The 14280-nt window shown below is 43.4% G+C and overlaps 2 protein-coding genes across 6 annotated transcripts; one reads left to right on the top strand and one right to left on the bottom strand.

Annotated features, from left to right (window-relative positions):
• The first annotated feature begins 59 nt into the window (after positions 1 to 59).
• On the top strand, positions 60 to 4277 carry rps18 (ribosomal protein S18). The gene is made up of 6 exons (XM_020655436.3): positions 60 to 119; positions 1250 to 1348; positions 1482 to 1568; positions 1714 to 1815; positions 3168 to 3259; positions 4152 to 4277. The coding sequence occupies exons 1-6, from the start codon at positions 117 to 119 to the stop codon at positions 4225 to 4227; spliced, it is 459 nt and encodes a 152-aa protein (XP_020511092.1). The 5' UTR covers positions 60 to 116; the 3' UTR covers positions 4228 to 4277.
• Positions 4278 to 5078: 801 nt separating this feature from the next.
• Positions 5079 to 13701, bottom strand: LOC110000218 (E3 ubiquitin-protein ligase RING2-A). Of its 5 annotated transcripts, none has more exons than XM_065948193.1 (7): positions 13649 to 13701; positions 11518 to 11622; positions 9277 to 9434; positions 8956 to 9180; positions 8511 to 8831; positions 8140 to 8371; positions 5079 to 7266 (listed from the first exon to the last, which is right to left on the bottom strand). In XM_065948193.1, exons 2-7 carry the CDS (start codon positions 11593 to 11595, stop codon positions 7090 to 7092), a joined length of 1191 nt encoding a protein of 396 aa, XP_065804265.1. In that variant the 5' UTR covers positions 11596 to 11622; positions 13649 to 13701; the 3' UTR covers positions 5079 to 7089. The 5 variants fall into 5 exon arrangements, with proteins under 5 accessions (XP_065804265.1, XP_020511089.2, XP_020511091.2 ...); XM_020655433.3 differs by having other exon boundaries at positions 9277 to 9437; positions 13649 to 13700; XM_020655435.3 differs by having other exon boundaries at positions 8965 to 9180; positions 9277 to 9437; positions 13379 to 13691.
• Positions 13702 to 14280: the final 579 nt, after the last annotated feature.

Here is a 14280-nt window from a genome sequence, read left to right as displayed (position 1 = left end):
TAATTTGACGTTCTCGTCGGACAAATTAAAGCGATGCACCGTCTTCCGTTCCCTGACGCCTTCAAGCTCTCGCGAGAACTGAGCCGCTTCCTCTTCGCACGGAACCTACTTCCAAGATGGTGAGTACGATTTGTATCAAGCTGGAATAGTTTCAAATCCGTGCTCATCCAGCGTTAATATCACTGTTTTATCACTTTTAAACGTGTTATGTTTGATATCGAAACTAATGAGAGCGGATTTATGTTGAATTGTTGGCATATTAGTCGCAGAAATGGACGTTTTAGTACAGATTACTGTCAACGCTGAGATGATGTGCACCAACTCACTGCCGCTAACGAGTTCTTTTGCTCTTTATCCGTGATATAGTCTGCTATTTGGGTTTCATTCAATGTTTAAATTAGGAGTGTAACCTGCCAGCAAAGCGTTACCGGCTCACTGCAGGTTTAGAACACCTGTAGTCTTAATTGTAGTCGGCTAGCTGTGAGGGCTAACTAGCTCCCAGGTGTTAGCATGGTGGGATCATCACATTGTAGATGAAGGAGTTTAAAAACTGGTGTGAGTGAGAGGGGTTTTGTTTATTCTAAGATGCTTCGGTTAAACAAGGAGGACTCTGTCTGTCTGAAGGTTTTGGGGTGATAAAAGTTGGCTTTTAGAGTAGCATTAACTTTTGTAGTGTTGCAAGTTGGAGCCAAAAATATAGTACATAGAGCATATAGATGAGCTAAAGTTCAGACTTATAAATGTTTGCACAATGTAACTACTGATGACTGCGTAGAAATATATTGCAGCATTTATACTCTTTAAAGATAAAAGTCGTGGGGGGGGGGGGTGATGCATTAAGGAGTTATAAAACATTACTTACCTGAATGTAGGTGTCAAAGAGTTGTTACTTAACAGTGTTTGGTAAGGATTCAGCATTGCGTCCATTCAACACCGCCACAGCGATCAGTTCCACTATGTTAAAGTAAATCCATAGATTATTTTCATTACTGAGCTGGCATCTCCAACTCTTCTTAAGCTACCCCTACACAAAACCCTTCAGTCAGACATGTGACCAAAGTTGGAATAAAATCACGAGAGCTTTCTAAAGTGGAGTTGTATATTTTCATTAAATATCTTAAATCCTTGCGGCGTCTTGGTGAGTTGCTGAAACATTGTGTGTAGGACGTTATGCTTTTAAAAGTCCTCTAGCGAGTGGACGTTTTTTGGCGTTCCTGCCCTCCTGTTAACGTGTGTTTTGTGTTTTCAGTCTTTGGTCATCCCCGAGAAGTTCCAGCACATTCTTCGTGTTCTCAACACGAATATCGATGGTAGAAGGAAAATCGCCTTCGCCATCACTGCCATCAAGGTGAGGTTCTTTCTTTAATATTCAGTGCCCTGAGTGTTTTTTTTTTCATAACCTGCACCTTCAGCGGTGTTCTCTTCTGGAAAAACTGATGATTTGGTAGTTAACACAGTTGTTACCTTGTGCCTCATCTCAGGGTGTTGGCAGACGTTATGCACATGTTGTCCTGAGGAAGGCCGACATTGACCTCAGCAAGAGGGCAGGAGAGCTGACTGATGAGGAGGTGAGGAGGGACTGCTGATGTTTCTGATATATCAAAGCTCCAGAAAGATAAAGTTTGAGTAATCATTAAAGTCATAAAGTGTGAGATAGACCCTCAGAACTGATATCACTGTTTTTGTTAATAATGATCTGTTTGTGTTTGTCAGGTCGAGCGTGTGGTGACCATCATGCAGAATCCTCGTCAGTACAAAATCCCTGACTGGTTCCTCAACAGGCAGAAGGACGTCAAGGATGGCAAATACAGCCAGGTAGACGACCGCCTATAAATGTTCATCGGTCGACATATTAAGGTGTCTCTCCTAAAGGGAAGACGACCATGAACACGGTCTAATCTAAGGGTGTTTTTCACCTGTAGATCGTTTGCTCTGGTCTGAATCATGGGCCAACTTGGTCCATTGTTGCACAAGTACTTCAAGTTTGTTCTGTTCACACGATGTCATTTACAGGAGGAGCTAAATGTGTGATGAGCGAGGAAAATGCTCCCCGATTGATCAGAATTTCTTGTGGTAAAACTCCTTGAAGTAAACGAAGCTAGCTGCTTCCTGATTAGCTGTGGCTGCTCCAAAGACTCTTTTATAGTTTCTAAATGGACAGATGACTATACAGACTAAAGTTCAGGAGAAGGAGCACGATAATCCTCCTGAAGGAGGACCAGCTCATCCACCCAAACAGTTCCTGAAGCTCCGTCAGGTCTGCCTGTGGTCGTTGGCACGTGTTCAGTGGTGATGAGCAGAGAGAGCCCACAGTGGTTACTTCCTGCTGATAGGTCAGATCGAGGTCGCTTCATGTTCTTAATACAGACCCTCCTTTTGAGGCGGCCCCTGTATTGTCATACTGTCCTCACCAGGGTTTGACAGCTTTCACACCCACGCTAACTAACTTGGCAAACAGACTCGAATTCCTTTTAACCTAATTAAAAGGGTAGGTGTGAAAACATGTATGCAAATTTTTCAGAAAACAATCCAAGAATATTTTGGCAGGCCAATGTCTGAAGATGGTACGTTCTTTTGAACACTAAAAACATTCTGTCTATCAACCCTTCAGGTTCTGGCCGACACCCCCTCTCACTAAATCTGTCAGTCACGCGAAAGCTGAACAGACTTCATGTTTGTGCAGTCGTCTGATTTCATTAAGGTCGATTCAAGCTGTGACGGCGTTATGCTGTACCACAACAAACGCCGTCTGGTCACTGTGAGAAGAAGCAGCGCCTTGATGCTTCTTTGTCAAACTCTTTCTGACGTTGGTTCAGTTTAGCTCCTGGACAAAGTGGTTGACACAAAAGTCCGTCTAGTCGCTGCAATGACCCTCTTGAACCAGCCTGTGTTAAAGTAAAACGTTTTTAGAGCGAGCGTGAGTTAAGTCTTCATGTCAGGCATTCCTCTCCTGCTGCTTCTTTACATCGTCTCTGTATAGCTAGCAGGAGAATCGTCTGATCTTACAAGACCATTTCAGATATCATGACACATTACGGCATAGAAATGCCTCGTAGGGTTTAGTTTAACGACTGTTTTCGATGCAATGATGCTCTTGTTACCATAACGTTTAATCCTTTCTCGTGTTTGTTGGTGATTAAAAATGACAAACGTCTTTGTGCTTTCAGGTCCTCGCTAACGGTCTGGACAACAAGCTGAGAGAAGATCTGGAGAGGCTGAAGAAGATCAGGGCTCACCGGGGTCTCAGGCACTTCTGGGGGTAAGAGATCGAGATCTAATATGATCTGTTCATTACGGTGGCTGATGAGGTCAAATGCTAGGCAAAGGCTAAAACGACTTAAATTCTGAAAACGTGCAGCAAATAAGAGGGACATGCAAAAGTCCAAAACAAATGTAACTTCTGAAACGTGCTGCAAAACAAGAGATGCATAATGATAGCTTGATCAGTGAGCTCAAAACTCCGACTTCATGTCTATAAAATCAAAGAGAACATTAGTTTGTACTCATTGAAGGAGATTTGAGGGAGACGTGACGTCTTCTGGAAACAACTTATCTAAAGACACCTGACATGATGCTGCATTCACATGGAATCAAGCAGATGTAAACAGCTGTTACATCTGTTGGGACAGAAGTTATAAGCTGCTCAGTTTGCTTTATTCCCTCTAAAAATTAAATCCAGTTCAGCACTTATTATACGTGGTTTAACTCTTTAGCTAACTCTTTAAACATTTAGCTTGCAGGGTCTCAAACGTCTCTGACTCTGCTGCGGTCGAGGTGAACACAGTTCTCTCACGGCTGGATTCTGAATATCAAAGATGTATACTTTATTTTATCCCAGGGGAAATTCAAAGCATCTCACAAGACGCACAACATGAAACACTGAAGGACAACTGAAGCCTTTTGTTGGGGAACTAACTTCAGTGTAGACATATTTCTTGTGTCACTCTGAGCTGCAGGAGCGCGAGTCTGTGTGAACGCAGCCTGAGGAAGTTGAAGTAGCCGGTTTTAATCTCGTTTAAAGCAGAACGTTGAAGACACACAAACTGGCATCTGCTGGATTTTGTTTCATATCTGTAAACTTGGTTTTGAGGAGGCTTGCTGTTTTTTTTTTCTGTCTGATTGTAACCGTTTGCTCTTTCTTTTTCTTACAGTCTGCGTGTGCGCGGTCAGCACACAAAGACCACCGGCCGTCGTGGTCGCACCGTTGGTGTGTCCAAGAAGAAGTAAACTCCCTGCTGCTTCCCTTTGTTTCAATAAAACGCCACCATTGTCAAAAAGCAGTGTGTCCTTGTGTTCTGTTCCTCACCAACACTTTCACATTTGGGGTTTAAGGGCGCTCTCGTGATCTTACTTATGAAGACTGAAGTTACACTGATAACAGTACAGATTTGTGCATGTTTGTTTCTGGGACATAACAAGGGTGATGGATCCTTATGAGAGCTGGGACAGAAGGTTGTATGTAGACTGGAGTCATCGCTGCTGTTTTAGCTCCTGTTCTAGAGGCTAAAACAAAAAAGCATGTTGAGCCGTTTTCACACATGCACTCCTGAAAATATCTCTAGATAATTTCAGGAGGACTGCTCCGGTTATTCTCCTGACCTGGCTGTCCTGAGGTTAGAGGTGATGTTATAAAAAGATGTAGACAAAGCAGTCCTCCAAATGACACTATTGAGAATATGTTGTACAAAAGAATCACAACATGAACTGAAGAATGGAGTTATTAGAAACAGGCTTTTTAAATCGGGTACAATCACTTCTATCTGAACTAGTTCTCACTAGCCCACTTCCATCGCTGAAACACCTGTTGGTTTGACCTGATAACTGGTCTCATATCTGGCAAACCAAAGGGGTGTCCAAAACCACCTACCTTCTCTGGTCCAAACATCCAGAGCATTCAGGACCAGAATCTAAAGTTAGGAGGAGGACAAACTGGCTGCTGCATTGTTGTCAGAGAAGCCAGCACTTCAACATAGCATGTTTCCTTAATGTCTGATCATATAGTAAGTTCACTTTATCATTTCAGTGAAATCTGCTCAAGTTTCTCAGTTATGTGAATTAACCGACACGTCACAAAGGGCTCGGGTTGAACTTGGTTTATTGTGCTGCATCACTGAAAGAGGAATAAAGACTTGTATATTACAGAAGCTAAAAGACACGTTGCATTATTCTTCATGTACAAACTGAGGTGAGGTAAGGCCGGAAACTTTTATGGCTGCAGGAGATATAAAGTGCATAAAGACAGAAGGAGGGTGGCTGAAGGTTTATGGCTTTTTAAAGATGGAGGAAGGGAAAGAAATGTCCATGCGAGCTTGCTAAAGGGAATCATGCTGCTTTTAAAACATTGGCTCTTCTTTATTTCTCTTCCAGAACTGCTTGGTTAACATGGCAACTAATAGGAGTCCTAGGTCCCGGAAATGTGGTCATTCCAATCTCATGCACACCGTTCAACTGCACAAACACGTTGGCAGGAGTTAGCCTGCTATATGTGATGGATTCATTCCTCTACTAAACAATTGTTTATGAAAAACCTTAATACAAAAAGAGCCAATGTTAAAAAAAAAAAAGAGCAGTAATTGCCCTTTAAAGGTCACATATTAAACAAAATAAATTTTAGCATGGTAACTAATGTGTCTCTAGTCTGTCTACAAACCCCCCCAATGATGAGGAAAAATCCATCCTCTCCGTCTTTTGCTTGCTACACTTTTCTGAAAATGTGTGCTCAAACAGGCTGTTTGGAGATTTTCCGTTCATGACATCACAAAGGGCAGTAACCCCTCCCCAGGTGGGTGACGTTCCCACAGCTAGGTGTTTGATCTGCCCTCTGAGTCTGCCTTCTCACCGTTAACAATAGGACATGGAGTCAGAAAGCCCGAGACACCCTAGCCCTTCCAGAGAGGGGCGTGGTCAGACACAGCTCATTTACATTTAAAGGTACAGACACAGAAACAGCCTGTTCTGAGCAGGGCTGAAATAGAGGGGTTTATAGGCATGATCAAATACAGGATCAGAGTGGATTTAGAACAAGAAACTTCACAGACATGTTTTGAGGAGCTCTTAGACTTATTTACACTGAAGAGGAGGAGAATATGTGACCTTTAAATGACTTTTAAAGAAGAATCAGGAGCTGAAGTGAGTTTTTGTTTTTTTATGACATCACAAAGTGGAAAAATGAAAACAAAAAATGTCCACAAGTTTGAAAAACATAATTTTAACCACACTTAACTATGGTAAGTGAACTTTTCATAAAGGGATGAAGGGAGTCCCATCACAAGTTAAATATTGCTGCCTAAATGTGAATAATCCCCCTGTCCACCCCAGTGCATGCTGGGAAGGCCCCCCCCCCTTCAGCCCTTGACGATGAAAGAAACAGGAACGATTGAAGCCTCCTTTTTAAACGTAGATGTTGAAGTACGTCAATTCTGTGTCTGATTTAAAGCAGTTAAAACCTTTGCAGCACGATAAAAGAGTAATTGAGCAACATTTATTTGTAGTGCCGAGCGCGCTTCCACGGCAACAACAGGATCTTGTAATTTCATTGAGAGAGCGACAAAGAGCTCCCGTTCAGATCTAAGAAATTAAATCATAAAAAACTTTCCATAAATAGATCAATTCAAACCTGAAGTTTAGATCAAACTGCTGAAAGAACGTTTCTTTTACAACCACTTCGATTGCGCTGATCGATGTTTCTTATGCTGATGGAAATACAAAACTCTGAAGTCTTAAAAGCTATAAACACAAAAACAGAACAGCTTACAGAACTATTTTGAGCTGCAGATTCTCTTTTCACACTTTGTCTGTTTAAATTGCTTTTTAAATTACCGTAAAATCCAGAATATAAATCACATCGGATTATAAGAGCACAGAAATTCAGCAAAACTGAAAAAGCGGTTTGCTTTCTGCTGACGATCCGTTTAGTTCTTCTTGATAAATCCGCCTTCAGAACTCACAATAAAAAAAGCCGTTTTGCATGTGAAACCTGGTGGGACCATCTTCAGTTCTTAAAAGACACACAAAGATAGTACAACAGTGAAACGTGGAAACTTAACTTCAGGTGGTTAAATCAGACGGAGAACATCACGCTGCTCTTGCTCACCCCTCCCTCTGAGGAGGAGGGGGAGGAGGAGGGGGGGACTTATGCTGTGGGGTTTGTTGTTGTTGTTGTTGTGGTTGTTGGTCCTTTGTGGGAGCGTAATAAAGCTCCAGCGGTTTCCTCACCTTCCAGTATTTCTCGTTGACCAGCTCCAGAGTCAGAGAGCCGTTCAGCGTCTGAGGAGAGAGAGTGGGGGGGGCGTTGGGGGGTGAGTCCAATGTAACAGAAGCTCTAATCACACTGCTGTTTGAAGGCTCAATATGAATGTCATGGAGGCGTAATGGGGGGGTTAAGTGATTCCCTGTCTGTGCCGCCTTTGGAGGCCGTAACAGAGACGTTACAGGGGAGAGACGGGAAAGCTTTCTTACGCCGCTGGTTAGGAATTGCAATCCAAAAAGGAGCAGGAGTAGGAAGTGATTAAATGTCAAGAAAATGTCGGTAGAGTCGCCAACAAGTGGAACGTTCTCCTTTTACTTTAACGCAGTGCCATCTTGAGGACATGTTTAGCTTAGGGCAGTCAGCATTAACTTGTGAATCGCATTAATTAAGGTCTGAAATTTTTGCTTTTGTTATGCAGATTAATCTCCTGTTATTTTGTCCCTTCAGGCTCACCGTAGATAGTCGCCCTCAGTGTCTCCCTGTAGTCTCAGTGATGTAAAAGAAGGACACTGCTGCATCTTTGAATGTCTCATTTCACTTTAACAAACTCTCAGACAGCTCAGCTGACGAGTCCAAAGTAATATCCGCCTTATGACCTCACACATTGACCTTTGTTACGGTTCCTTTGAGCTGTTTGACCTCAGTTTGGGATCCCTAACCACTTCCTGTTTCTGCACTTAACTTCCTGTCCTAACCTTCAAGAAAAAAGCCATGTGTGAATAAATGAGAGAATAAAAAACGCTAAAGCATCAAAGCTTCATTAAATCTCTTCAGCGTATGAAGGTTTCACCATAAGTGCTGAATGTATGTAAGCTTTCATGGTTGTATTTCCTGTCCAGTTGAAACATTTTTAAGTCTTGTGAAAAGTGCGCCTGGTTTCGGTTACTCACAGAGAACTGTCCTCCTCTCGTCATGATGTAGATGGTGTACTGTTTCTCACTGACGTGGTTCAGAGTCGAGCCCTCTCCGCTCCCTGCTGCTCCTTTAGTCTCTTCAGCTGCTGCCTCTTCTCTCTCTCTGTCCTCCCTCTCTTTGTTGCTCTGCCCGTCCTCCAGAGCGATACGCAGAGCGAGGTATTTAGACAGATGGTCCACGGTGGCGTTGGCTGTCGTCTTCACAAACCTGCAGAGGAAGATTATGAGATGAATATTAAGGAATCTTAAAGGATACAAGAGGGAAAGTTAACTTGTGAACACCTGACTGCTTTTGAATATACGGCATAGACATTTAAAAAAAATAGGGTCATCTGATCTAGTCTTACCTGGTCTGGTTGTAGTCCTGGGCGTGGACCAGTTGTGGGTGTGGCCTGAACACCAGCTCGATCTCAGAGGCCGGCCCCTCTTTGAGGCGTCTCAGAGGAGGGTTGGGGCTGCAGCTGTCTGCCTCTGGCCCGGAGCCGTCGTCTGACGCTCGGGGGCGTTTTCTGCTCGGTCCAGCCTCTGAGGTGGTCTGACCACGGGAGTGAGGGGCGTGTGAGGGGGCGGAGTCGTGAGACAGGTGAGAGCGGGAGTCGCCATTGTCTTCCGCCCCGCTGAAGGTGGTGTTGTCGCTCTCCTGGGTCGGCTTCTTGACGCGGTGGTTCCTGCAGAGAGGAGGTAATCATGTGACAGTCTGCTTGGCCGATACCTCATAATATTCATAACTTTCTATTTCCTGCTGTAACCCTGAAATCACAACAAAGACGTGACCCTCCATGGTCTCCCCACCTCTCAGACCTGTAGCGGGCCTGCTGTCGGAGCCCCTCCTCGATGCTGGAGCTCAGCGCATCCTTGTTGTGGAGTCTGTTGAGTCGCTCCAGGACCCGGAGCTGGTGGGCCTCATACTCGTCCCGGCTCGGATAAATCTTCGAGATCAGGGCGTCGAAGTTTGAGTCCCTGCGCAGCGAACGCCTGGAGACCAGCTTCTTCCTGCAGGTGGGACACTCTTTGTTCCTGAGAGCGAGGGGAGGAGGAGCCATGTTTACCGTGATTTACGGTTTAAACACTCTGGTTTTTTTTAAAAAGTAAGGAAGCTGTGTGTGCGCTCACCCTGATCGCAGCGCGGTCACGATGCAGTCGGAGCAGAAGCGGTGCAGACACTCTTTGGTCGTCATGGTGTTCTTCAGCATGTCCAGACAGATGGGACACATGAGCTCACTGTGCAGAGCACGAGGAGACACGGCCACCTCCGTACCGTCCACAATGGCCTCCTCAACAAACACAGACATTAAGTTTAATGATCTCCACTTGGGACATCAAGTGTCTGCAGAAGCAGTTGCCAAAATTAAATTTTTTCGCCAATGTCCGCATTTTTAAACCTGTGCCAAATTATTTCAGTGTCGGGGTCAAAAAGTTTTTAAATAATTTCTGCAGACTGTTTCAGTCAGCAGTCGTGAAACAGGCTGCAGTGGTTGCAACATCATCTTTGTGGTATTTAAAACAATCCAAGTACAACTGACGGCCGTTGTTTTTGTCCCTGACAGGCTCAGGTAGTTATTCTAAGTTTCTAAATACACATTTGTTCAAATGAGACCTCAAGTGGGCCGGACTAATTTTACAGACATCACTGTAACTCAACACATGGATATATAGGCTAATATATGATTACAAAAAAAGACAAAAAAAAGGTACTTCTATAGAAAACTGCATGTTAACACATAAAATGTAAAAGTACAGTAAGCAGAGGGGTTAACTCTGTCATTGCACATGGATATATTTAAATGTACCACATTACAGAAGAAAAAAATCAATAATTATGTTTTGTTTGAGATTATTATATTATGTTTTAATATTGCTGTTCAAGGTTATACAAACTTTGACACAGGTTATTCTACCTGCCCTGGGATCAGTGCATTACTAGAGAGATTTTACATGTTTTCATTTCATCACTGCAGCTGTTCCATAAATTAACACCCTTTGTTGTAATACCGTGTAGTTTCATGTTGGTCCTTACTGCTGGTTTTTTTTTAACATAAATATTCCTCTAAGATTGTGTTTACTGTCCCTCTGCTGAAAAAAAACTTTTGGATACCGTTTGGTATCTGATCATTTTTAACTTCGTACATGATTTGAGTGGTTTTAAAGTCGACCAAGTCCTTAAGTTTCAGTGTTTTCAGTTTGATGAAGAGTGGGTTGGTTGGTTCTCTGTAGTTGGAGTTAGTTATAATTCTTATGGCTCTTTTCTGGAGAATGAAGACTGGTTCTGTATTTGTTTTGTACGTGTTCCCCCACACTTCCACACAGTAACTAATATATGGGAGTATTAGGGAGCAGTACAAGTGACTGTTGATTTAACAGCCCTTTCACTTTTCACTTAGTCTGGATGTGTGGAGACGGTCTGGGCCATTACGCAGCACGGAGAGGATTGTTTCTTATTTGCACGAGCTGCTCTTTGTGGCTCACTCCATAGGAAGCTTTGTTATTATTAGTAAAACTTTTGTTTTACATCAGTCAATACAGGAGAAACTGGTAAGAAGTGTGGACGGAACTGAAGACCGTCAGGATGCGCGTGCAGTGCAGCAGTGTGCCTGTCGTTAAGTCCCGTAGCTTTGATAACATTCTGGCAACTTGTGAGCAAATAAAACTAAAGAAATATCGCTCCTTTGATCTCTCTTGAAAACCTGCATTTTGTGTCACCTCTCTTAGTGTTCAGCCTGTTTTCTGATGTGATGTATTACCAGCATAATGCAGGAGCAGCTCGTGATACTCCCTACTGAAAAAATAATTCTAAGTGCCCCGTTTAATTAATATTCGTATCATGATATCAACCTTCACGTTGCTCATTTTACATAGGTTTTAATACAATTCGGGGAAAATACGTATTACAAATATTTAATTTATAAAAAAATTCAAAATATTTTTCAATACATTTCCTCCTTCTTCCCAAAACGTCTCGCGGGCCTGATGAAACCTGCTGTCGGGCCGTATGTCTGACATCCCTGCTTTAAGAGGTCATGGTGAGTATTTAGGTGTAAAATAAAATGTGGTCATTGTTGCTTAAAATTGGGATGGACCATGTTTTTTTTTTTTTTTTGCCCTACCCTCCTCGGGCCATCCACATGAGAATGAACCCCAGAAAGCTTTCCCCTTTATGACCGTGATCTAGAAACGCTTACGTGACATTCAATTAAGGACAGAGTTATTTTCAGAGGTTGTACTTGATTTCTATTATATTTAAGTGTGAAAAATCGCATATTAAGCCTATAAGATAAAAAACTTCACACAACATCCTGGTGAAATTCTTCAGTGGTCGTCTCGTGCATACACATACACACACAGATAAGTGTTTACCTGAGGGCTCCTGTGAAGCTCGTACAGACTCAGCTCCCAGGTCTTACTGGGAGCCTGGATGTTCACTGGAGCTGCCATGCCTGCTGGTTCCCAGGCGTCACTGAGCTGAGACAGGAAGAGAGAGGAATAGTGGTTTAGTCCCCAAAAAAATAACTCTTACTTTTAATCAAGTGTTTGAAATACTCGAGTGCTTGATTTTAGCAGCATATGCACCTGTTCAAATTTTTATTGGCTACAAGAAACGTCTGCCATCGTCACAGTTGCGTGCAATTGGCCGAGAATTGATACATCAGTACAGGGTCAGTCACCTCCTTTCAACTCAGGCTCTCATAGATTGGCCAAACGAGGTGTCACCCAAGAGGTCAGATTGCGGCCGCCATTTTGCCGTATTGCAATTGTAAAAAAAAGTATCCATAAACAGTGTTTACCACACATGGACGATGCTTGTGAGGGCCGCTTAAGTATACTTCTGTTACCTGTTTTTATTTATTTTCTGTTTTAATCATATAATTGCGGCGCACACGAGAGAGCCGGGAGAGAGAACGTGGTCGCACAAGGACCTCACCAGCGGCTCTGTGCAACTTAATGAAACTCATGTCTAAAGAAAGAATTCCCTTTCAACTCCTGCTGAGAGATAAGACGCAGCCAAACCAAGAGAGCAGAATCACAACCTAAAGAATCACAGCCGAGCAGACGGCAAAGAACTAGTGGCGTCGCCTCATGTCACCTTTTGTCTTGACCAAAAAGTTGCACTGGAACACACCACAAAGACTGCAGCCGACGGCCAACCACCACGTACGTTCTGCTCATGCGTGAGAGGAAATAACTCTCCATGCCAGCAGGCGGAGGTAGTCCGTTGTTATGATACGAGAAGAACATTTTCACACCGGTGTCACTCACCACTCGTATTATAGGTAACCTACTAATGTAGAATAATGTCTGATAAAAAGATGAAAATGGTGCTGGCGTTGTCAGCCCTTGGTCTTTTAGTGGAAAAAGAAAAGAAGAGGCGGAGGCGACAAATTAAGGAGAAACCGCACTAATGAGTGAAAGCATGGATACTACAGCGGCATGCTCAAGGGGCTTTCCTGAACCTGTGAGGAGAGCTGGAGAGAAATGAAACCTCCAAACAGCCAATCAGGGAGATTCCAAAAAAGGCTGACGGTTCGCCGACTGGTAGCAGCGGAGCCGGACACTAGGGCGACGACCGCTCATCAACGGTTCAACTAGGGCTGACGGCCAACGGTCTCCTTGGTGTGTCTGGGCCTTAACATTAAAATACACCCTAAGATCCCTAAATGTCTTGGGTCTTTTCTCGGTCTCTGAGCACTCTGGTCTCGGTTAATGTGGTCTTGACTACAACACTGACATTATCGTATCACAACATCCATATCTCAGCTGCAGCATATTGCAAAAATGTTTAAAATGGCATTAATATCGTGTAGTGACTGAAGTATGGTGATAATATCGTATCGTGAACATATCGTATCGTGGGGCATTCCCCATGGAGACTAAACAATAAGTGGGTCTCCTCCCTGCACTACACCACTGCCCTGACAAATAACACTAAGCTGCCACACATTTAATGTATTCATGAGAAACAACAAAAGCACATTAAAAAAAGAAAAGAATAAACCACCTAATGATGAGTGTGAGGGGAAGTCAGCCGGATGCTGAACAAAGTGAGATGCTTTGTTAACTTCATACAGTGATTCATAATCGCGGTTTTGACGGATGAAGAAGTTCACAAAGTTGGTTTATCATCTTTGTTTTCACAAGCCAAGAGCCAAATGTAAAAATCCCCCCGTGAAGACTTTAAAGTGGAGGCGCAGAAAAGCAGGAAATCAACGTTTAAACTCACCTGACGTTGGAGTGACGGACAGCTGAGCGGAGGAGACACCGCCGACCCCCCCCCCCCTCTCCCGCGGCACACACACACACACAAACACACGCACACGCAGCACACCAAAACAACTAAATGAATCACTATAGCAACACACTACCGTGTTAGTTTTCTACCCGAGTCGTTACGCTGTCGGAGGTGTGTTTTTAAGCTTCAGCTGTGACTCACTGGAAGAGGAAATCGGAGACAAAAAGATCCAGAGCGCAACATTTTTTTTTCGAGCCCCACCTGCTAGCTAACGTTAGCTCCGGTCCATCATTCTTCTTCTGCTCCCCGGAACAACTGGCGCAGTCGGCGGCTGTCCGGCGGACGCTTCATCACCCCTTTTCCGACCATAGTGACACCAAGTGGCCGCCCGGTGTATTACAACAGAAAAGCCGTTCAAGATGATCGCTAGATACATAGATAGCCTACATAGATTAGATAGATATATATATCTGGGACTCACAAGCAGAGCCCTCAGACAGAAACTCAATCAGAATAAACCAAATTATTAAACAACAAAAATAAAACTACTGAACACATTGGGAAGAATCAACCAGAAAACAGAGCAAATTAGAGTGTTACCTGGCCCTAAATAGAGATTACACAGTGGCAGAATATCTAACCACTGTGACTGATACAAAACTGAGGGAATGTTTACAGACTCAGGGAACACGGCCTCGCCACCGAGAGGGCGCCACAGACAGACCTGGCTCCCCATAAATCCTCTATGTCCTGTAAATTTGTCTTTTTAATGTTCATTTTATCGAGTATTGTTACTTTGTTGTTTTTATTTCTGCTTTGTAAGGTGACCTTGAGTGCTTTGAAAGGCGTCTTTAAATAAATTGTATTGTTATTATTATTATACAGACGATTGC

This window comes from Labrus bergylta, chromosome 19, assembly GCF_963930695.1.
Source record: "Labrus bergylta chromosome 19, fLabBer1.1, whole genome shotgun sequence".
Classification (NCBI taxonomy): domain Eukaryota; kingdom Metazoa; phylum Chordata; class Actinopteri; order Labriformes; family Labridae; genus Labrus; species Labrus bergylta.
The sequence above is the reverse complement of the archived record's forward strand: the minus strand, read 5'-3'. Positions and strand labels throughout refer to the sequence as shown.

What these genes read in the sequence shown, in the direction of transcription:
- rps18 (XM_020655436.3), top strand. An exon ending in GAGAGCTGACTGATGAGGAG is followed by an intron (nt 1,569 to 1,713) that starts GTGAGGAGGGAC and finishes TGTGTTTGTCAG; the next exon opens with GTCGAGCGTGTGGTGACCAT. An exon ending in AGGATGGCAAATACAGCCAG is followed by an intron (nt 1,816 to 3,167) that starts GTAGACGACCGC and finishes TTGTGCTTTCAG; the next exon opens with GTCCTCGCTAACGGTCTGGA.
- LOC110000218 (XM_020655433.3), bottom strand. Translation starts at nt 11,595, where the DNA reads ATGGCAGCTCCAGTGAACATCCAGGCTCCCAGTAAGACCTGGGAGCTG. An exon ending in AGCTTCACAGGAGCCCTCAG is followed by an intron (nt 9,438 to 11,517) that starts GTAAACACTTAT and finishes GTGTTTGTTGAG; the next exon opens with GAGGCCATTGTGGACGGTAC. An exon ending in GTGACCGCGCTGCGATCAGG is followed by an intron (nt 9,181 to 9,276) that starts GTGAGCGCACAC and finishes CCTCGCTCTCAG; the next exon opens with GAACAAAGAGTGTCCCACCT.